This window comes from Podarcis gaigeae, assembly GCF_964106915.1.
Source record: "Podarcis gaigeae genome assembly, chromosome: 4".
Taxonomy (NCBI): domain Eukaryota; kingdom Metazoa; phylum Chordata; class Lepidosauria; order Squamata; family Lacertidae; genus Podarcis; species Podarcis gaigeae.
The window spans coordinates 94381725-94406361 of record NC_139677.1 but is presented as its reverse complement, the minus strand read 5'-3'; the positions used below and the strand labels follow the sequence as shown (position 1 = coordinate 94406361).

Here is a 24637-nt window from a genome sequence, read left to right as displayed (position 1 = left end):
CAGTACTGTTGCTCTTGGTCCTGCTTATGGACTTCCCATAGTTAGCTATTGCAAGAAGAGGAAGCTGCACTAGATGAGCCTTTTTCAGCGAATATTTTTTATTATTAGGCTCTTCTGCACTGTCTGATAGCCCACTGTCACAACACAAAGTCTCTCCCTCAGTATTTTGAAGCACCACACACATTGGTCTACCTTTCAAAAAGATTTCTGTTTTTTAACATTGATGAGGCATTTTATTGTCTTTTTCAACATTAACATCAAAAAAATGTCCAACTGCTTTTATCTTTTCTGACTTTCACAATATTCTTTTTATCTCAAGCTATAAATTGTGCTAGGGATATTTCTCATTTTCTGGGTTTAAATAAGGGATCAGCTGGTAGACAGCCAATACTTTGTGTTGTACTATATGCCATGATTAAAACTTGTTGCAGAGATAAAGTTACCACATGCTGCACTATGCATCAGCTCCCAATAAATAAAACTGGAAAAGGCAAACAGAATAAAGCTGCCATTTAAGAGGCCCTTTAGGCAAACATTAAAAGGTACAGCTTCTCCTACCCCACTTTTTATTAACTCATCATACCAGAGAAAGCTACTGACCCAAGTTTGAGGTGGCTTGCCTCAGAGGTGGGCAGACTTCAGGCTTGCAGGATCAGGATTGTTTTGTTCTAAAACCTCGAGGACCATCAACCAAAGCCTGGGGCAAAAAAGCACTTAAATAATTAAATTCTGTGTCCAGGAATTTGTTTTGATCACCAACATTAAAATGGAACTTATTACCCCCCCTCCCCACAAACAAACAAACAAACAAACAAACAAACAACCTCCTGCTTATCCCGTTTCCATCATTTCAGCTATAAAATTTAGGCCAGGGAAGAGTCATTTTGTTGTTGTTACTCTTGTTGAACAACTGGGAGGCATAAATCCTTGTTGATATACCACAAATAACCAAACAGTCAATCAGCAGATCAAGATCGTTATTTTGTCTATCCCTGGCTTGCCTGACAAAGGAGGACTTGAAAATCCTATGCTAATCAAGTATTGTTGCACAAATCTTTAACGTCAGGGCCTCAGGAGTTCTCCAATATTAATACAATCACTTATCGCTCTTCTTAAAGATCATTATTAACCCATTGCTTTGCACAGCAGCACTGAAGTGTGCAACAGGTTAAACAACCAGCCTTAAAACAAGATATCCTAAATAATCATTGACAGATACTTTCATGGTAAGATTAATGGGCATATGAGAAAGGACAATGTACAACCTCCTTGATGGTATCGACTCTGCATACTAAGATTCAGCAGGTTTCTGGAACAATGCCATTTGGTGTGGCCATATTTCAAGGAGCCAATTACAATTAACCAACATACTATAACAGAAACGTAATCTAAGAAGGTGTTTTACAAGCAGTATGCTGCTTCTGCTCTGAATACTATTGGCAAGTCTTTCATCACTTGGCTTCCAATGTTACGATACCACATTCTGCCCACAGAGCTACCTTCCTTGCATCCTTCTTGGCATCATTTTGCAACAGAACCCAATAATTTTATTTAGCTGAGCATACTGCAGAATTGCATCAAAATACTATCCAGCAGGAGCAGTATTCAACAGGTAAGAACTCTGTCAGAACTAGGTAAATCAGACCATCATTTCAAGAATAAAGTAGACTGTTTTGCTTTGCAACAGCATCTGAAATATATCCAAGAATGGGAAACCTGTAGCCCACCAGATGCCCTAGCCAAGCATGCAAAGTACAAAGTCTGAAATATCTAATTTGCAACAAGGATTTCACAGTAAGTCAACGAATTAATGACAGAGCATTATGAATATGAATTTGCTTTGCTTTCATGAAAAGCGTAATTGTCAGAAAGTAGTTCCATCCATATGGAGTATAACTGACACATGTTGGCATACAATGCGTTGATTTTTAAGGCAGGGAAAATCCTGTTTTTGTTTGAGTCTAAGGGCTTCAATAATTGTATTGACAGTGTCACGGGTCCAACAAGAACACCATTATAGAAGACCCAAAGCCACCAGTAACCTATCAAAGCCAAAAATCTGTACGCTTTAGTCTTAAAGAACATGCATCCATACATCCAAGATAGCAAATGCCTTAACTGCCCCATATAAAGTATCCATAGAATAAGAAGCCCTCAAATCTTAACTGCTTGTTTAAACCAAAGTGCAACAAAAATTTGCCATGACATTAACTCTTTAGGACTGCTCATTGTACAGCTAACAACTATTGAACAAGAAAGTAGTATTTAGTTGTTGTTGTTATTGTTGTTTTTATTATTATTAATTATTTATATCCCACCCATCTGGCTGAGTTTCCCCAGCCACTCTAGGTGGCTCCCAATCAAGTGTTAAAAACAATACTGCATTAAATATTAAAAACTTCCCTAAAGAGCGCTGCCTTCAGATGTCTTTTAAAGATAGGATAGCTGCTTATTTCCTTCACATCTGAAGGGAAGGTGTTCCACAGGGTGGGCGCCACTACCGAGAAGGCCCTCTGTCTGGTTCCCTTTAACCTCACATCTCGCAATGAGGGAACCGCCAGAAGGTCCTCAGTGTCCGGGCTGAACGATGGGGGTGGAGACGCTCCTTCAGGTATACAGGACTGAGGCCGTTTAGTTAGGCCCAAGGCAGGCAGAAAGCTATTATAAGTAAAACCAACACTGCATAAAATATCCTAGCAGACGTGGCATGAAGTTGTTCATAACTTTACAAAACTATCATGGAAAGAGCAATGGTCAGAAAGGACTCTGTCGGGGGCTTTACACACTATCACTTGAACTCAAGTAAAATGCCTTGCATGATCAGTGGCCCTGTTTTGACGGAGACCCTCATCTCCACCCGTACTATGGTATGTGTGTGTGTGTGCCTAATAACATTTAACTGAATTCAAATACAAGACCCCTGTTTAATAGGATCCGGGGAAACATGAGGTACACAAGGACATTGGGGTGACATCTGCATGTGCATTCACACTTTAAATGATCACATGGTCAGACAAATACGTGAACATGCCTCCAGTTTTCTTAACCAAATTTTTCCTTTAAAAAAAATAAAAAATTGCCTTTAGCAGTTGCCACTGCGAAGGACGCGCAGAGGGACTTCCGGAGGCGGCGCGAACGGTAATGGCTGCCCTTTCCTAACCGGGAGAGGGAAGCTACGCTGGAAAAGGGTCGTCCGCTACGGCGAAGCGGAGACCCATTCTGGAAAACCGCAGGCAGCGGAAGCCTGCGGTCTCGGGACCCGGCGGGCGCCAGGAGCTACCCCCGAAACGTTGAGGGAACCCCGTAAGGGGCTCCGGATCGCAGAGGGGGTAGCGGCGCTGTGGGTCTATGCGCATTCAGCGGAGCGAAGCCGCGCTACCGTTGCCGGTGAGCGCCGACCTTTCTTCCTTCAACACAAGATTCTAAAACGCAACAACCCGTGAGTAATTGAGGACTTTACTAAATTTCGGGACTAAAAATATTGAAAATAAGCTGAAAGCGGAGAGACGAGGAAAAGGAAGTCCGTCCTCCGCAGCCATTGACTTTTAAAGCAAAGAGCAGGAGGAGTGGAGGCATAGAGAGAACTTTTGACAGCTCAGATTGAGCACCCGCAGAAATTACTTTTCCCTTTAAAGACTGTAAGCAATTGATTTTTGGACTTTTATTAGGACTTATATACTCCTTTCTTTGTGGATTACAATTCTGTTTAAGAAGCCCAGGTGTCAGAACTGCCTGAGCAGCAGAACTGTCAGACTGCAAATTTGGATACATTCTATTTAAACTTTGAGACAGTCTGAGGGAGCTCAGAATGGTTACGTTCTTGCATTTTGGAACTCCAGTAAGCACAACTTGAAATATTGTGGCAAACCTAAAACCAACTCTGCTAAAACTACTCTTGTGAAGATCCCTAAGTATTGGTTCAGATTTCGTATGTGGAATGGACTTTTCTTCCTAGGACATTTTATGCTCCCCCTAGAGGATTGAGGATTTACAACAAAAACATTGTTTTACTTTCTATTTCCCGGCCCTCTGTTTGATTGCTACCACCTGGGCCGTAGCTTTCCCATGGGAACAACTCAGCTTGACCTTGACTGCTAGATAACTTTGGAATGAGTGGCGCAAAAAGAAAGGGATTAAGAACCAGACAAACAACTCTGACAACCGTAACTGCAGCCTCACAAGCACGCAGATCATCTGTGCCCACTTTGCCCTCGGAGGAAAAAGCTACCTCCCTGTCACAGGCAGGGGAGGAAGAAACTGAGGATTTACAACTAGAGGAGATGGCCTCAGGAGGATCTGGTTCTGTATTAGAGAGAATTCTTGAGAAATTGGAGTCTTTGGAGAGGAAAGTTGACCAACAAACTGCGAAAATTGATCTTAATACAGAAACTTTAAACAAATTATCTGGGCAAGTTGCACAGAATGCACAAGCAATCGGACAACTGAAGGAGGCTGCAGGTGAAAATCAGAAACTGGCCGAAGAGACCAGCCAAAGAGTGGGAGAGTTGGAAAAAGAAGTAAGGCCGCTCAGTAAGCAGGTTGGGGAACACCAGACCTATCTCTCCATGTTGGAACTTCGGAACAGGGAGATTAATTTAAGGATAAGATCGATACCAGAAGTGGAAGAAGGTAATCTAGCTGAGTTTCTGACCAAAGAATTCTCCAAGTTCTGGGGTCTAGAGGAGGAAGACTTTAAAATTGTGTCAGCCTTCAGACTTGGAAGACTTACAAAGAGAGAAAGGCCCAGAGACTGTTTGATTACGTTGAGATCAAAGGAGGAAAGGGACAAGATTTTGGGCCTGCACTACGGAAGCTCCTTGAACATTTCGGACAAAAGAATTGAGATTTTTAAGGACATTCCTAAACAGCTGTTGGATCTTAGATCTGAATATTTGGACTTAGTAAAACTGCTGAGAAGCAACTCAATCATCTTTAGGTGGGATTTTCCCCAAGGACTATCTTTTACCTTTAGAGGGAAGAAGATTAAAATTAGAACTTTGGAAGATAGGGACAAGTTTTTGACTGCCTACGGAGAGGACCTTCATAAAGGACTTGAACTACCCTCAGGGCCTGAACCACCACAGGTGCCTGTACCTTAGAACCCTGAAGACTCACAGAACAAAATACCATCCCAAGGAAACTAAACAGATCTATCCAGGATGTCTCTGCAACTTTTAAGTTGGAATATAAATGGCTGCAACAGTCCGGAAAAAAGGAAGAAAATCTTTCACATATTAAAAAAGGAGCAACTAGACATTACTTGTTTACAAGAAACACATGTGACTAGGCTCCACAGAAAAATATTGGTAAATAAAAGGTTAGGCCAAGAATTTATATCTTCGGACTTAGTTAAGAAGAGAGGAGTGGTGATATATGCAAAGGAGAGCCTCTCACCAAAATTTCTATTTAAAGATGAACATGGAAGAATTTTGGCAATTGAAATACAGCACCAAGGAGAGAAAATTTTGATATTAGGAATCTACGCTCCAAATGAAGGGAAATCAGAATTCTACAAGAAGTTGCATGAGATTATGCTGGATTATCTGGACTATGATAACATCATTATGATGGGAGATACGAATGGGATCGTTTCTACAAACATGGATAGGTCACAAAGCCAAAAGGTTACTAAAGAAGGCAGACTACCAAAGACCTTTTTTGAAATGACAGACAACATGGACTGGATTGATATATGGAGGACAAAGAACCCCTTAGGGAAAGAAGGAACATTTTTCTCTGAAGCCCAACTGACTTGGACAAGAATTGACCAAATATGGATTTCTAGAGGTCTGGCTCCTAAGGTGAAGAAAGTGGAAATCTGCCCAAAGACCTGCTCCGATCATAACGCGTTGAAAATGGACATGACATTATTACCAACCGGCTCCTTTAGATGGAAGATGAATGACAACTTGTTTAGAGATCAGGAGATTATCAAGAAGGCCAAAAAAACAATAAAGGACTATTTTGAGATAAATTTGAACACTGCTGTGGAAAAAAGAACAATCTGGGACGCAAGCAAAGCTGTGATGAGAGGGTTCTTGATACAACAGAACGCCATAAAGAAAAGACTACAAAATGAGAAAAAGGACAAGATTTTGGGGAAAATTAAAGAGTTAGAGAAGAAACTAAGAGTAAACCCGAAGTCACAGCCGATTTTGAGAGAAATTAAACTTCATCAGGCACAATATTCCAAATTGATAAATCAGGAAATAGAATGGAAGATTAAATCAATGAAACAAAAAACATTTGAATCGGCTAATAAATGTGGGAAACTGCTGGCTTGGCAGTTGAAGAAGAGACAAAAGCTGAACATAGTAACAAATTTGGAAATAGAAGGAAGGAATATTCAGAACCCGGCGGAAATTAGAAAATGTTTCCAGAAATATTTTAAGAAATTATATACTCAAGGGCCACAAAAGGAGGAAGAGATTGCAAAATTTTTGGAGAAAAATGGACTTAAAAAACTATCACAAGAAAATAGATCACTCCTGAATAGTAAAATAACACGACTAGAGATAGAACAGGCCATTCAGAATATGAAGTTGGGCAAGTCTCCAGGGCCAGATGGCTTGACCTCCAAGTACTATAAGACATTAAGTGACTATTTGATTCAACCACTGATGGAGGTCAGCAATGAAATTATGGAGGGAAAGAAGGCGCCTGAATCGTGGAAGGAAGCTTTTATCACATTGATACCAAAGTCAGAAACTGAAAAGACACAACTTAAGAACTACCGTCCCATTTCCCTTTTAAATGTGGATTACAAAATATTTGCTGACGTTTTGGCAGGAAGACTCAAAAGAGTTTTAAATGAGATAATTCATAAAGACCAGGCAGGCTTTCTCCCAGGAAGACATTTATTTGCTAATACAAGGAACATTATTGACATTTTGGAACTTTTGCAAACAAATATTAACACTAAAGCAGTTCTAATTTTTATAGACGCGGAGAAGGCCTTCGATAATATTTCTTGGAAATTTATGAAGGGGAATTTAAAAGAAATGGGAGTGGGGCGGGGTTTTGAAAATGGGATTGACGCGATTTATTCAGAACAAAAGGCAAAACTGATAGTCAACAATGTGGTTACAGAAGAGTTTAAGATTGAAAAAGGGACACGACAAGGCTGCCCGATTTCCCCCTTGCTGTTTATTTCTGTCCTGGAGGTGCTCTTGAACTTGATTAGAGAGGACCGGTTGGTGCAAGGGATTCAGATCGGAGTGAAACAATATAAACTCAAAGCTTTTGCAGATGACCTTGTTTTGACATTGCAAGAGCCAGAATCTAGTACAAAAAGAGTGTTACAATTGATTCAGGACTTTGGTCGGGTAGCGGGCTTTAAACTAAACAAACAGAAAACTAAGGTGTTGGGAAAAAACTTGACAGATGCAGAGTCAGAACGGTTTCAGAGAGAAACAGAACTAACTGTGGTTAAAAAAGTAAAGTACCTAGGGGTAAACATAACAGCAAAAAATCTGAGTCTATTTAAGGATAATTATGAAAAATGTTGGTCTGAAATTAAGAGAGACTTGGACAGTTGGTCAAAATTGAAGCTTTCTTTGTTAGGCCGAATTGCTGCTATTAAGATGAATGTATTGCCTAAGATGTTGTTTTTGTTTCAAACATTGCAAATTGTGGATAAGACGGAGTGCTTCAGGAAGTGGCAGAGAGATATTTCTAAATTTGTCTGGCAGGGCAAAAAGCCCAGAATTAAGTTTAAGATATTAACTGATGCGAAAGAAAGAGGGGGCTTTGCCCTGCCAGACTTAAGGTTGTACTACGAAGCCGCAGCTTTCTGCTGGCTAAAAGACTGGCTACTTCTAGAGGACACTGACGTGTTAGATTTAGAAGGTTTTAACAATGCATTTGGCTGGCATGCATACTTATGGTATGACAAAGTTAAGATCAATAAGGCCTTTAAGAACCATATTGTCAGGAAAGCAGTGTTTAATGTCTGGACAAAATACAAAGACCTATTGGAAAATAAAACTCCAAGATGGCTATCACCTCTGGAGGCTAAGGCCCGAAAAAGACCCAATATGGAGGCCAAATGGCCGAAATATTGGGAAATAATAGAGAAAGAGGGCAACAATTGGAAATTGCAGAGTTTGGAAAAAATGAAAGACAAAGTGCGAGACTGGTTACATTACGCTCAGATTCAAGAAATTTTTAAAAAGGATAAAAAGTTAGGATTCCAGGTGGAGAAATCGAAGTTGGAAACAGAATTGTTAGAACCTAAGACTAAAGTACTCTCAAGAATGTATAACTTGCTGTTGAAATGGAATACACAAGATGAAATGGTTAAGTCGGCCATGATAAAGTGGGCACAGGATATTGGGCATAATATTATGTTTGAGGATTGGGAAAGGTTGTGGACCACGGGGATGAACTTCACGGCATGTAATGCTCTGAAGGAAAATGTAATGAAAATGATATATAGGTGGTACATGACCCCAGTTAAACTAGCCAAAATATGCCATGTGCCAGACAACAAATGTTGGAAATGTAAGGAAAATGAAGGAACATTCTTTCACCTCTGGTGGACTTGTCCCAGGGTGAAGGTCTTCTGGGAAATGATATATAATGAGCTGAAAAAGGTATTTAAGTATACCTTCCTTAAGAAACCAGAGGCCTTCCTCCTGGGCATTGTCGGCCAGATGGTGCCAAAGAAGGACCGAACATTCTTTTTGTACGCAACAGCAGCAGCAAGGATACTTATCGCCAAGAAGTGGAAAACTCAAGATCTACCCACTCTGGAAGAATGGCAGATGCAGCTGATGGACTATATGCAACTGGCTGAGATGACTGGCAGAATTCGAGACCTGGGAGAAGAGAGGGTTGAAGAAGATTGGAGGAAATTTAAGACTTATTTACAAAAATATTGTGACTTGGTGGAAAGTTAAGTAGGATGTTTGATCATAAATAATTGGCCACCACAAAATCGGATCGAAATGGGATGTAAAGTGAGATTAAGAGAAATTAATTTACAGAGGATTATATTTAAATAAGTGGTTATAAAATTTGCAAATTAGATGATAAATTGCTGGGAAAAATTTATGATGATGAAAATGGCAGCGGGAGATGTGAGGATACCACATTCTGCCCACAGAGCTACCTTCCTTGCATCCTTCTTGGCATCATTTTGCAACAGAACCCAATAATTTTATTTAGCTGAGCATACTGCAGAATTGCATCAAAATACTATCCAGCAGGAGCAGTATTCAACAGGTAAGAACTCTGTCAGAACTAGGTAAATCAGACCATCATTTCAAGAATAAAGTAGACTGTTTTGCTTTGCAACAGCATCTGAAATATATCCAAGAATGGGAAACCTGTAGCCCACCAGATGCCCTAGCCAAGCATGCAAAGTACAAAGTCTGAAATATCTAATTTGCAACAAGGATTTCACAGTAAGTCAACGAATTAATGACAGAGCATTATGAATATGAATTTGCTTTGCTTTCATGAAAAGCGTAATTGTCAGAAAGTAGTTCCATCCATATGGAGTATAACTGACACATGTTGGCATACAATGCGTTGATTTTTAAGGCAGGGAAAATCCTGTTTTTGTTTGAGTCTAAGGGCTTCAATAATTGTATTGACAGTGTCACGGGTCCAACAAGAACACCATTATAGAAGACCCAAAGCCACCAGTAACCTATCAAAGCCAAAAATCTGTACGCTTTAGTCTTAAAGAACATGCATCCATACATCCAAGATAGCAAATGCCTTAACTGCCCCATATAAAGTATCCATAGAATAAGAAGCCCTCAAATCTTAACTGCTTGTTTAAACCAAAGTGCAACAAAAATTTGCCATGACATTAACTCTTTAGGACTGCTCATTGTACAGCTAACAACTATTGAACAAGAAAGTAGTATTTAGTTGTTGTTGTTATTGTTGTTTTTATTATTATTAATTATTTATATCCCACCCATCTGGCTGAGTTTCCCCAGCCACTCTAGGTGGCTCCCAATCAAGTGTTAAAAACAATACTGCATTAAATATTAAAAACTTCCCTAAAGAGCGCTGCCTTCAGATGTCTTTTAAAGATAGGATAGCTGCTTATTTCCTTCACATCTGAAGGGAAGGTGTTCCACAGGGTGGGCGCCACTACCGAGAAGGCCCTCTGTCTGGTTCCCTTTAACCTCACATCTCGCAATGAGGGAACCGCCAGAAGGTCCTCAGTGTCCGGGCTGAACGATGGGGGTGGAGACGCTCCTTCAGGTATACAGGACTGAGGCCGTTTAGTTAGGCCCAAGGCAGGCAGAAAGCTATTATAAGTAAAACCAACACTGCATAAAATATCCTAGCAGACGTGGCATGAAGTTGTTCATAACTTTACAAAACTATCATGGAAAGAGCAATGGTCAGAAAGGACTCTGTCGGGGGCTTTACACACTATCACTTGAACTCAAGTAAAATGCCTTGCATGATCAGTGGCCCTGTTTTGACGGAGACCCTCATCTCCACCCGTACTATGGTATGTGTGTGTGTGTGCCTAATAACATTTAACTGAATTCAAATACAAGACCCCTGTTTAATAGGATCCGGGGAAACATGAGGTACACAAGGACATTGGGGTGACATCTGCATGTGCATTCACACTTTAAATGATCACATGGTCAGACAAATACGTGAACATGCCTCCAGTTTTCTTAACCAAATTTTTCCTTTAAAAAAAATAAAAAATTGCCTTTAGCAGTTGCCACTGCAGTACACATATTTTGTCCAAGTTTTCATATAGAGAATAAGCATACACTTGACATTTAAATGCAATACTTCAGTGCTAGTTTTACAGTTTCCATTATGCTCATCATCAATATCTAATCAAGCTGGAATGAGATTACCATATTTTTCGCCCCATAGGACGCACTTTCCCCCCTCCAAAAATGAAGGGGAAATGTGTGTGTGTCCTATGGGGCGAATGCAGGCTTTCGCTGAAGCCTGGAGAGCGAAAGGGGTCGGTGCGCACCGACCCCTCTCACTCTCCAGGCTTCAGGAAGCTATCCGCAAGCCGTGGGAGCCCGCGCCGGGCTCCCGCGGCTTGTGGAGAGTTGCCTGCATGCCGGAGTCTGGGCAAGGCGCGGGAACCTGGCGTTGGGCTCCCGCGCCTTGCGGAGAGTTGCCTGCATGCCACGCCCCGTTGTTTACCGCTCAGGCAGGGAGGGAGGGAGAAACGGGGCGGGCGGACCCCTATCTGTATTTTCTCTACTGCTGTCCTGAGGTTGCTGTTCAGGCGGATAGCAGCCTGCTGCCCGGAGCGCGGGGCGCGCTGAAGCAGAGCGCCCCGCGCTTCGGGCAGATATCCCTTTCTCCTCTAAAAACTACGGTAGGTGCGTTTTTAAAAGCTCGGGCTTCCCCCGCGGCTGAGGGGGGAATAATTTTTTTTCTTTATTTCCCCCCCCCAAAAAAAACCTAGGTGCGTCCTATGGGACGGTGCGTCCTATAGGGCGAAAAATACGGTACTTATGAGCCTGTTTGACTACCACTGACCTGAATATGGAAAGGTGTAGCTCAGAAGCTGGGAACATTTAAGTATTCCTTGTCCCTTGAGTGCCATGCCAAAAAAAGATCTCAAATTAAAATTGTAGCACACATACTATGCAAGAACAGAAATAAGCACCTCTGTACAAAAGAAGTGTAAGGTTCTACAGTACCATGGGGTAACAATCTAATATGGGCTGCAGGCTGAAACCTAAAACCTAACCTAAACCCTTGGCTGACTTCATGCCCTAGGTACTGTCCATTTACCACCAAAAAGTACCAAGAATACAGAGCCAAATGGGTTTGCCCTTTGCCAAGTCACAGGGCGCCACTCAGGAACTTTACATAGTCTGTTATCTATGCAGTATTAAGTGAAACAAGCATGTAGACAAGTGGCTTGAAAGATGCTGTAAACCAGGAATCCAGGATTCAGATTTTTCTGCACACCCTTGCTGCATGAAAGACAATACAGTAATGTTAACAGGTGCCTAATCAAGGAATATAAACTCTGTCAGGGATTTATTCATTATAAGAAGTGTTGATGGATTCTAGATTTTATTTATTGCTAGGCAACTGACAAAAGTTATCTATTGTTGGATAAGATTGTTTTCTACCTAAATAATTAGTTCATCTCCTATACCTGGATTAACATAGCATCAGACAATATTCTAATTTCATTTTTTAATTTTTCCCCCAATTTTTTCCAAGTACTTATACACTGCTTTTCATTTTTTTAAAAAAAAAATCAGAACCCAGTTTACAAGAAAATCAAACAAAATTAAATATTTGAGATGATATCCGAGTCTATTTCAACCCTGACTAAAATAATAAGAGTTAATTGAATATTTCAAAAATGGTGAAGGGGGGAGATGTTGAAAAAAATCTGTCTAGTTGTCGTAACTGATTTTAGAGGAAGTTTTAGTTAGTTTCACTTATGGAACAAAATATATCCAACATTTTAAGCAAAATAAAGCAGTGCTGCAAACCACAGCAAAGCCTCAAAATTGCCAATGATTAAAATATGAGAGACTCAACACAAATTGTGTCAACGGTGATACTAAGCAATGTAGTTCTTTTACAGATGCCCAACAGAAGTAGGCATGTTGCAGGTCCATTTTACCATCCTCATTTTCCAAAATGAATTAAGCACATCTTGTTACTTTGACACCACCATTACAACAGATACCCAGCACAAATTCTGATCATCGTTTCATGAGCCGTAGCAAGTCTTGACTCATGCACTCCCCTCTCCTCTGTGTTTACAGCAGCTGAGCTCCTTCAACTTAATTTTGCTTTCTCTAGCAGAAGGGTCCGCCCTCTTGCTACATAATGCAATTTCAAATGATATCTCTTGTGTCCAATACTCTGCCAAACATTTTCGGTATTGGGAAATGAATGCTTAATCATGAACTTTTCAGAAGCTTGGGGAGGGGGTTGCTTTCAAAGAAAGCTATTTTAAAGTGAGGTGAAATTGTACTTTGAATATTAAAAGTAACAGCCAGAAACACAAAAATATTGATGCCTTAACCACATATTATGCACGAGCCAGGTGAGGTGTATATACAGAAAGCTCTTGATGTAACAGACCAGCTGCCTGAGCTTTGAATTAGCTACTGCTTGGGGAAGGGGGAAAAAAATTAGCTACTGCTATGTTTGATTTACAATGCTGCACATGCCTTTAAAAAAAGCAACAAGGTGGTCATTATTCCTCCTTCTGATTCGAAACTGAGACAGATCGTGATTTGTCTGTTGCCAATTAGTCCACAGCTCAAACGGGATTTGATATCAGATCCTGTGGACCAATCTGCCTTTTTGTGATGAACACAGACTAGAGCAATTATGTATGACAGCCCTGTGATTGAAGGATTCAGTAGGAAACATAAATCTATATGTATTGTACATGCAGATATATTAATAGTTTAGAACTGTTTTACAGTGAGAGATATTAAATCAGGGAACACAGTTTTAAGTTTGAAAGTAATTAGAAAACTTTTCGCCAATACAACCTCTCAGGTTTTCCCTGTAGCATAGAGCATGTGACAGTATTCTAATAGCAATATTGTTAAGACAGAAAATCTTTTAAACTAGGATAATTACATCCCAGCAACAATGCTCCCCACTAAGCTGAACTGAGGCCAAAGCTACCTTACTTGTCAATAACCAAGTCTGCAAAAAAGGTTTTACATGATGTCATTTGATTGTGATTTCATGAAACAGCCTATTTTTTCTAGACTAATGAAGAGTTTCAGTTGCTGGATTACAATGTCTACTCATACTTTACACTCCAGTGTGCGCTGTAATTTTTGGATTGCACTTTGAAACAGTTGTTTTTTACTCTTTATGTTTGAATATACTGTACAGTGGTTCATTTGCACTGAGATGGGTAATGCAGGTTAGGAGCTGGTTATACCTAATCCTAACATAAGACAAAACTTTTTCAATTTCCCTCCTGAATGTTGGCATTGGTAATTTGAAACAATTAATCTTATTTTATACTTGAAGGAGTTTTCACATGCCTTCTAGGAAACAGGCATCAAATCCAGCAAATAAAATGCTCTCCAAAAACTTCATGGAATAATTCCACATGTTGTAATTTAAATATTAAAGTGTGTGAGGTCTGAAGTTATACAATCAATCCCAATTTGAGCAGCTGTACAAATTACACAATTCAGGTTTGGCCCAACTTTCAAGAATCCCTGTGAAAGGAGAACAACAGTGCCAGGCTGACTGTATGTGCCAGACCATCTCCACAAGAGATTTTCTCCCCTATAGAATTAGATCCTCTTCCACTCCAACCCACAAAGCAATTACAACTGAGACACAAGACAATCTAAACATATAATGTACACATAAGAATACTTTTATTTCCTCAACTAATTATGCTTTAAGCAAGCAAGGAAGGAAAATTAGGTGCTTGGTATAGTGGAAGATTGCAAAGGAAGAATTTTTCAATCCCAGGATTTCAGAGGCAGCAGACCATATGGTAAAAGGCATTACTGTACTAGGAAGCTGGAATACTTCTAGTATCAAATGAATGTTGTCAGTTAAGGGATTAGCCATTCAGTATCCACATGCTGCTTACAGAGAGCAAATAAGGAAGAACACTGTGCAATCAGGCTTTGGAAGTTCAAAGCATTCATAAGCCCAGATGTTTCTCCTTGAACTCCACGATTCCAGCTTTGAAAGCCTTCATAAAGTTTTTACTTTGCTGCCAAGAGAACCTTAGAAAACTAAATTCACCAATCTGTGTCAATGTGGGCTTTTTATTGAATGCTAAATATCTGAGCACCCTCCCTTGTAGTTTTAATAGTAATACATGTATAAATGCAAGGTACTTTATTGGGCCAGTAAAACTGCAATCCTAATCCCAGCTACCTGGGAGTAAGCCCCAAGGAATACACTAAGATTTACCTCTGAGATGGCATAGTTTAGCAGCCTGTGTCAGACACACTTCTGAGACATGTATTGTCTGTCACCCTAGACAGAGCTACACCTTATTGAGAATGACCCAACAACCATCACATTAATACAGTTACACTACTAGAGATGCTTTTAAAATATAGAAACCAAAAATACACATTCATTAAATAGTATGGAATACCTCACTCAGAATCCAGGCCTTCATTTGTGTAATACTGTACTTAAAAGTTATTCTAAAGGGAAATTACTGGTGCTACTTACGGGTACTCGCAAACAAATTTTCTAAGAGAGTCTAAAAGAGACTAAAGGCAATCTACTTCCTTTGGAAGTTGCTATGACACACTTTAGTGTAAAAAAAAGACTAAATCTTCCTCCTCCACTTCCAACTCTGTAAAGGAAGACAGAACCATCTGCCAGCTCTCCCCAGATAACTATAAACCAGCCTTCCCCAACCTGTTGCCTCCCAGGATTTCTGAGATTACAACTCCCATCAGCTCCAGAAAGTATGGCCAATGGTCCAGGAAGGTGATAACTGTGGTCAAGAGCATCAGTATCACCAGGATGAGAAAGGCTGCGCTAAGCAATGAAAGCTACAGTATAGCCAGAAGCAGAGTACAACATCATCACAGTCATGAATCAATAGTGAGCCAGTAAACTACATGCCTTAAGGAGAAAGCATAGCCATTCTCCCACCATCTCATAACAATGTGACTTGGCTGAAATTTTCTTTCCAATATCACATATAGTGCTCAGACCTTACATATGAACAGTGGCACAGCGTGGGTTGCCAGCACCCAGAGCAAGGTGCAAAATTGGGGAAGGGGGATAGCATGTTGCCATGGGTCTTCCGCCTCCATTTTTAGCATAAACTCTGAGGTACAGGCTTCCCCAGGAGGGGCTGGATGCAGACTCCAACCGCTCAACTAGAGCCCCTCAGGCGCCACAACTCACACTGCACCAGCCACTTCAGCTCTCCATAGTGCGCTCACAAGAAGCTCTGCCAGTCCAACCCAGGAGCCAACACACTGCCAATCAAGGCTCATGTGGCCATCTCTTTGTTCCCACTGGGTGCTCCAGCAGTGCCAGCAATTGTGCAAGAAGCATGTGGTGCACAGCACCTGTAAGCAAAGGACATGGATCTGTTTTGGTGATCCATCCCAGCAGTGGATGAATTGGAAAGGAAGCCACCTCCTTTCCAGCCATGCAACACTTTCAGAAACCACTGCATCTCAGTGGCATTGTGCCCAGGGCAACCGTCCCTGTGCTCCCCCATACTATGCCACTGCATATGAACAAGATTTAAGCCACCAGGTCTTTCCAAAGAGATTATGGCATGCAACACCTACAGCTGTTAGTGCAGGCTTCCTCAAACTCGCCCCCCAGATGTTTTTGGCCTACAACTCCCATGATCCCTAACAAGCAGGACCAGTGGTCAGGGATGATGAGAATTGCAGTCTCGAAACATCTGGAGGGCCAAGTTTGAGGAAGCCTGTGTTAGTGCAATCTTTCCAAATCAGAACCACAAACTTGAGTACTCTACCTGCTTGTCAAACATAAAATAAACCCAACAATTTGTCCTCTACTTCTAAAACTGGCAGGGTGCAGCAAGCTAACTCCACCCCCCCCCCTTCAAAAGCTTTAAAGCAGAGACCAGGCTTTGAAACATCTGTAGGACAAGTGATAAGAAACCAGCTGGAACTCTCTACAGCTGCAGATCACTCTTCTAGGCAGATAAGGATGTTTGTTTTCATCTGCCATCAGGAGATTTCTACAGGAAAATTTCAAAGAACATATCATGCACCTGCCGTTCAGATGCGCATTAAAAAATCTTCTCAAACCAAATGTAAGAGCATTCATGGAACTTCTCCAAGCTGTTCCATCAGCCTTTAATGTCAATGGTAATTCTGACTATGTATTATATATTTTTAAAACTGCCCAAAAAAACCCTAAATAGTGAAACTAATATATTTTCACATAAGCACTCTTTTTCATAAGAATCTGGTCGGGGGGGGGGGTAATGAACAAGGAATCAGAGAAAAATAGAATAAAAGTGGTTGGTTGCAACTTGAGCACAGAAGGCTCGCCTTTTTAAAAAAAAATATCAAAGTGGGTACCAAGATTTGCACCCACTATCAGGTTCTACATCCATAGGACAATTTCATAAGCATACAAAACACAACAGTCCAGATAATACAGCAGAATTAAAAATTACTTCCATTATGGTGCTGCTCAAAGCCTGGTGATATCAGACTATTAAGAGCTTCATAATGTTAAGATTCCCATCAGTCACATGCAACCCACTTACTTCAATACTGAGCCCACACACCCATTAAGAAACAGAAGACTTCAAACTTATTTTCACTATGCAAACTTGTAACTTAAAAAGTGCATAGACATTTCCATCATATTACAAAGTAGGAAATGAAACAAATGACAGGACCCTCAAAATAGGAACCAAGTACCTTAAAGCGGCATTCACAACTTTATGAAACTATGATAGGCAAGCAATACAAAGAAGATGCTTGCAGGGATGCCTTTGGCGATACTACATATTAGCTTTTTCCTTGGGGATCTCACATTAGAGGCAGCCAGAATTATCAATGGGTGAGGTGCCAGACTCAAAGTGAAATTCCACTGCCTCAATCCACCCCGCAAAATGGATGGCTACACATTTTCGGGGTGGCTAACCTGTAACCCTCCAGATGTTACTGAATTCCTGCTCCTATTACCTTTAGCCTGCATGACCAAAGGTCAGGTATGATGGAAGCTCAGGTGCAAGAACATCTGAAGGGTCACAAGCTAGTAGTCCCTTATTAAGCTGCTTGAGTATGGAGACATTTGAAGACAAACAGTGGATCACACAGCTGGACTCTCAAGTGCTTAAGTGTTTATTTGGTCGCAATAGATTAACATGACCATATTTCAAGCTTTAACAAAAGGTGCCAAGATGGCATAAACATCATTCCAACTTCTAAGCAGTCATTTCCCCAAACCTTTCTCACTTCAACCGGGGTACAGAAGAATCAATTTAAGAGGCTCCCAACTACTGGTGATATCTCTCATGTATGTACAGAGACTACTTAGTCTACTTAGACATATACAGTCTGCAAAACTCAAACATTCTGAGAATTTTCTGCAAGTAGCCCTGGCAAGAAGGTTGTTATTTTTCTAAACTGCAACTTAGAAATTCTCAGAAAGCTGTCAAAGCTAAAGATACAATTGCTTTACTTATGTACTTCAACATTTAAAATCTTGATACAATGTAACTTCAATGCAGAAGTAGATGGTGTCAGTTCCTCTTCTGAGCAGAATTTCCTGAAGATGAGCAGCTAGGCCACAGAAGTAGTAGTAACTGGTTGCTGCCAAAGTCACGTTCTATAGCAGGAATGAGAAATGACTCAGAAGTTGTTGGATCAGTTCCCATCAGCCCAGTCAGCATGGCCAATGACCACAAATGATAGGAAGTGTAATCCAGTAACATCTGGAAGGCTACAGGTTCGCTATCCCTGATTTATACACTAGACAAGGGGTACAATGGAAAGAGAAACCTGAAATAAGTAACAAGGTAATGGAGACAGGCTCAAATTACATATACAGAGACTATCAGGAGAATGAAGGCAGGTTTGAGACATTTCAAATATCAGGAGGTGTGCTTCTTTTATCAGTTAGGAGGAAGATTACAGTACCAAGGGAAAGATGTAGCATATCAAATAACAAAGGCAAGTTTCATAAAGGAAGTGGTGAACTACTCAGTGTCACACTGGAAAAAAATGCCTAGGGATAATGGTTGTACTGAAACTTTAATTGGTTTGATTGGTAGATTAGTCTAATAGTTAACCAATTCAGTACTGTTTCTGACAAACCATTATAATAGGAAGAATAAAAATAGCCAGAAAACAAGCAGCTGCTGTAGCTAATTAAATCATTAATTCTTATACTTCTTGCAATAGGCTAAAATGGTACTAATATTGAAGTTTCACTGGTTAAACATCTGGAGGAGATCAACTAACAATTCAATGGTTTGGCATGGTTACAGTAGACACTGTACTTTTGCAGGGGGGGGGGAGTATCAAGAGAATACAATGATGTGATTCCCAACAGATCAAAAACGTTTTAAAAGATGACACAGTAGAAAGCCACTGAAAGATTGGGGACCAAAGTTGAAGAACACAACATGTATCTTACTAGGTCCAACCAAAATCCAATCTAGTCCAGGAAGCCTGCATGAAGACAATCACCATTCCCCACTTTTGTGTGCCAGCAACCATTCGGCTAAAAGCCACTGATAGACCCTTACTTTCTAAACCAATTACACGTATATTCCAAACTGGCCAAAATCACACTGTGAGGTAACAGGTTCCTTAAATTAAGATGAGAGGGTGCCAAACACTCTGGGAAAAGAGGGGTATAAAGCTTCATAGAAAAAAAGTAAAAATTAAAACTGGGGAGGGAGGTGATGCTGTGCAGAACTGAAAACATTTCTTAAGTGTCATGTTACTTGATATATTAATGTACCATATGATCTCCTTTTTATTCCCTTATGATAGAGTGTTTGGGTGTATCTATGTACTATATATATATATATATATATACACACACACACACACATACACACGTATATGTGTGTGCGTGCATATATATTATATGTATGTATGTCGCTTGGAGACCAAGCATCTAAAAGGCTAAATAAATGAAATGAGTAAAAACCAGAAGAGGGTGCCGTCTCGTTTCATCTCTCATTTCAGAGGGGATGGTGGAAAAGTGGGAGTCGAAAAAAAGGGGGGTGTTCGTTCCTACGTTGAGATATTGTAGCAAAGCACAGGAACTGCAATCCAAGTACAGTATTTGGCCGGCGAATAAAACCGGGCCTGGACGGGCAGCGAGCTGCTCGGGGAGGGCAGAGAAGGCGACAGCGAGAATGGCGAAGGTCGGGGCGGGGGGGGGGGGAGGGAGAAACGGAGAGAGAGAGAAAGAGGGAGGAGAAGTCCGTCTCGACTCACAGTCCAGGTGCTTCTTCTTGGGGCCCATCACCTCGTGCGTGGTGGCCTTGCAGACGGTCTTGGACACGGCCGAGCCGGTCACGCTGTGCTGCGCCGCCGTGATGCGGTCGGTCAGGCTCTGCCCAGACATGGCGGTGCCGGATTCAGAGACACTCCGCTGCCGCTGCTATTCCTCAACCAGGCTGGTGAAGCAGGGACGGGGAAAGGAGGAGGAGAAGGAAGGAAGGAAGGAGGGAGGGAGGGAGGGAGGAAAGGAGGGCGGTCCCGGCTGGACTCAACAACGCCGCCGCGGCCGCTGAGGACGCCCGGCAGCGCTCCGCCTTCGGAAGGGCCGGGCCTGTCACCCGGGAAGAGGCTTCTCCTCCTTCCTCTTTCCTCCTCCTTCCCCGCCTCCTCGGCCTCGACCACTACCGCGGCCTGCCGCTCGGCCGCCGCCGCCGCCGCCACCACCGTAAGCCTCCCTTCTCCTTCCCTCACGCACACATGCACAGCTGGTCGCCGCAGGAAAATGGCGGACGGAGGAGACGCTCAGCTCCACCTCAGAGCTTTCTGGGCCTCCGGCATCACGTGACGCTCTTACTCTTTCTCTCTCTCCCCACCCTCCCTCCTATCGCCCGCCCGCCCGCCCCCCCCCGCCTAGCCACGTGACATGCTCTTTAAAAAAAATTTAGGGCCACACCCCCTCCGCCCCTGCCACGTGACATTCCATCGCCGCCGCCGCCGCTCTTCCCCCTCGCCGCCCGGCCCGCCTCCCCGCACCCACCCCGCGGCAATGCGTCTTTCTTGCCCCCGCCCCTCTCCCGCGTAACAAGCAGGAACGCGGTGACGAAATCGGCCGGGAGTTGCCGCGCGACGCGCTCTTTCCCGCCCCCCCCCCCCGTTCTCTTTTTCATCGGCAACGGTCACCAACGGTCTGAGCGAGTGGGCGGGGGGAGACTCGTAACCGTCGCAGGGCTTGAGGGGAAATCTCGGTCTCGGTGTATTCCCGCCAAAAAGGGGGAAAGATGGGCCTGTCGCCATACGTGCCTGGCTTGCCTCCTATTTTGTTGTTCTGCTGGCAACCCGCCCTATACTTTGGACTCTAGGCGAAGTGCACAAGCACCTGCAGAAATTACCGCATTCAAAGCGATGATGACGTGGCTCATGAGGGATTATGGAGGAAGCGGGGTTGAATTTATTGGGGTGTTTTTTTCTTTTATTGGTAAAACATAATATTGGTACGTTTTCATGGGCTCATCTGGTCCAATCTACTGCAATGCAGGAATCTCAACTGGAGAATCCATGACAGATGGCCAAAATCTACAGTGGTCCTGACTCAAAAGAGTGTGACACAGTCAGCAGCAATAACTCGCCTGTCTTCACCAGCAAGATCCACCAACTCATAGTAGATTGTCCTCAAACCTCCTTTCCACTGTAAAATGGCTCTTAATGTCAAAAGGTTCTCCCTGATGTTTAGTGGGAATCTCCTTTCTTGTATCTTAAAGTTCAGGTCCTACCCTCCTGAGAAAGAAAAAAAGAAGTTTCCTCTGTCTTCCATGTGTCAGTCCTTTACATATCTCCTCCCAGTCTCCTTTTTTCCATGGCTAAACATACTCAGCTCCATCAACCGTTTCGCTGGTTTGAGAAATGGTGTAAACACATGACATTGAACACAACCCATGTCTATCCTTTCATTTTTAATCAAATTCTACGTTTTGATGCATTTCCCTGCAAAGCAGCTTTGACCCAAGTTGGGGAAAAACACGACCTGACTATGCTGAGATGGCCAAAATGACTGAAAATCAGGAATAAGGATGATAAAAACTTTGACAAAGACTGGGAAAAATTTGTAATATATTTGACAGAACACTGTAAATAGTTAAAAACGTTAGCAGGATTAAAATAATGCAATGTTAAAAAAACTATAGGAGAAAATAAATATTTATGGATATACAGTATGGAGTATAATATGATATGCACTGAAAATTATCACTAGTGGACCCCTCGAAAGGGAGGATGGAAGTCTGAGAATTCAGAGAATTCTATACTTTTGGGCTGTATTTTTCTTATTTGAGAATGTAAAACTAAATTATAAAACCAATAAAAAATATTATTAAAAAAAGGAAAAAAGAACAAGCTAGCTGTGGTTTGATTCAGTAATGTGTATACAGCCTTAGAGTTGATGCATAAGGAGAGATTTTCTGAGATGTGTGGGACTTTAGTCGTCTCAAGGTTTCATAGTTAAGCATTAGCACCTTGACTCAAAGCCTGATGTGTATTGACAGCCAGTGAAGATGGAACACAACTGGGTGGATATGCTTGTGATTCCTGGAGCTCATCTTTACCTCACTATTTCCCCCAATACCTAACAGAACAGCTTCTTCCATATGTCCATGCTCTATGGCATGGGTGACTAATCCCTGCTCCTCTAAATTCCTTCCTTTCAAGATTTGACTGATTTTTGGTGGTAACAAGGGGGGGGGGGAATGTATGGGTAGCTCTGGTGCCCAATAATGAGGATGTAAATCACCCCTCCCTGCTCTTAAGACCAATCATTAATGAGTGGGGCAGGGCAATGAGCCCCCCTCAGTGGATCATCACAGACCCCTGTGTCTGCATGTCCAATATGTATGCATGCAGGCAAGCACGCAAGCATGGTCACATCCATACCATCATTAAGTCATAGGGTTGCCATATGTCCTCTTTTTCCAGGACATGTCCTTTTCTCATGGGTACGTAAAAAGAGTCATCAGAGAGGTCCATAGTGAAAAGTCAGCAAATGTGTCCCTTTTTTTGCTCTTCAAAATATGGCAACCCTACATTGTGAGAGCATTTAGAGCACATGGTTTCCCATAAAGAATCCCAGAATTGAAGTTTATTCTTCACAGACATACAATTCCCAAGATTCTCTGGGAGAAGCCATGAGCTTTAAATGTATGGCGTAGAAACCTATAGTTTCAAAGGGAGCTTCATGGTTGAGCAGGGATTTGAACTGTGTCTGGCTTTCCCATCTAAGGCTCCATTCTTAGCCCTGCTTACCTGAGAGTAAGCCGTATTGATTTCAGTTCAACTTACTCCTGACTGTACTTAGGATTACAAATACTGTATGGACTTGACCAGGATTTTGAACCAGCATGTTGCAGACACCACAGCAAAATTCATGACCTAAGGACAAAAACCCTAACTGAATCACCACATAATATGACAAACATCCACCACATGATAAAAGATTATATCCATGTGGTAAACTATCCAAGTGAAGACTTGTTCGGCATGAATCATCCTAATGGGGATTAATGGGTCATGTGTGTTGCATCTGAGCAGCACAGTTCTGTGGGCAACTGCAAAGGTCTATGAAACTTGAAGCTCTGAAAAAGAGGAGGACATTTCAGTGCTGGAGGCGGAAAGCTGCATGAAGGCTGAAACAACTTAGATTTCCCCCCCCCCCCCCCCCGATACAGAGTTGTTAGCTAGAATGTACGGGTGGCCAACACCTCAGAAAATGTGAAGACGCTACTGTAACAAGCTCAGGAACCTTCCATGCACTCACTTGGCTGCAATCAGACAATCCAAAGAACTGTCATTGCTATCTATTATCCTCAGCTGCTACTTTAACCATGACCAAGCCCATTTCCAGATGCCTTTGTTGGCTCTCCCTCATCTTCTGCATCTTATTATGCTCCTTGTTTTCCCCTACCAGACCCCATACATTCTGTACTAGGTTTCTTCTTGCAGTTATGTCCATGAGTAGCTTGAGACTAAAGTATGGGCAAGATGGAGGACCCTTTCCCAGTATATTTAAACCCAATTGGGATTTTAAAATGTGCAGCACTGATGAGACCTGCAATTTATGCTGCATCCGGTGCACTCCCACCAATAGTTTGGGAAGGATAAAAGGTAAAGGGACCCCTGACCATTAGGTCCAGTTGTGGTCATCTCTGGGGTTGCGGTGCTCATCTCGCTTTATTGGCCGAGGGAGCCAGCGTACAGCTTCCGGGTCATGTGGCCAGCAGGATTAAGCTGCTTCTGGCAAACCAGAGCAGCGCACGAAAACGCCGTTTACCTTCCCACCGGAGCAGTACCTATTTATCTACTTGCACTTTGGCGTGCTTTTGAACTGCTAGGTTGGCAGGAGCAGGGACCGAGCAACGGGAGCTCACCCCGTTGTGGGGATTCGAACCGCCGACCTTCTGATAGGCAAGCTCTAGGCTCTGTGGTTTAACCCACAGCGCTACCCGCGTCCCTTTTGGGAAGGATAAATGGGCATAAATCTGACATCAGGAACATAGCTGTCAACATTTCCCTTTTTTTAAGGGAAATTCTCTTATTCCGAATAGGATTTCCCTTAAAAAAGGGGAAAGTTGACAGCTATGATTAGGAATCACAAAGCAGAGAAACTAATAGGAGAACTCTTCAATATCCCAGGACAATCTATACAAGATCTTAAAGTAGCTGCCTTATTGCAAAAGCATTTTAGAAATACACTTGAAAGAGAAGTTGCTAAATTACAACTCATTACCAAACTAAAAACTATGGAGAGGCCTGGTCTGAATAGAGAAATTGGATTCATGTCCCATTATACATACTAAAGCTAATTTTGGTCATCTATCCCTTTTAAAAATCCCTTGCCCTTCCCTGTGGAACCGACTGCCATAACAGTCATAAGGTTGAAGAGACTTCTGCTTCAGAGTATCTGACAAAATGTGTATTACACACAAAAGCTCATACCTTGAAAGCTTATATTTAGTTGACCT

The 24637-nt window shown here is 42.1% G+C and overlaps 1 protein-coding gene across 14 annotated transcripts in view; it reads right to left on the bottom strand.

The window, feature by feature from the left end:
* The window catches only part of PICALM (phosphatidylinositol binding clathrin assembly protein), a 72554-nt gene extending 51881 nt beyond the window's left edge, over positions 1 to 20673 (bottom strand). For 5 of the 14 annotated variants that reach the window (XM_083736625.1, XM_083736636.1, XM_083736638.1 and 2 more), the window contains exon 1: positions 19905 to 20504. In XM_083736625.1, the coding sequence (XP_083592751.1) occupies positions 19905 to 20034 (130 nt within the window). In that variant the 5' untranslated portion in view covers positions 20035 to 20504. Of the gene's footprint in view, positions 1 to 19904 lie in introns of all 14 variants that reach the window. The other 9 variants (XM_083736632.1, XM_083736637.1, XM_083736627.1 and 6 more) reach the window with 4 other exon arrangements.
* Between the last annotated feature and the right edge of the window lie 3964 nt (positions 20674 to 24637).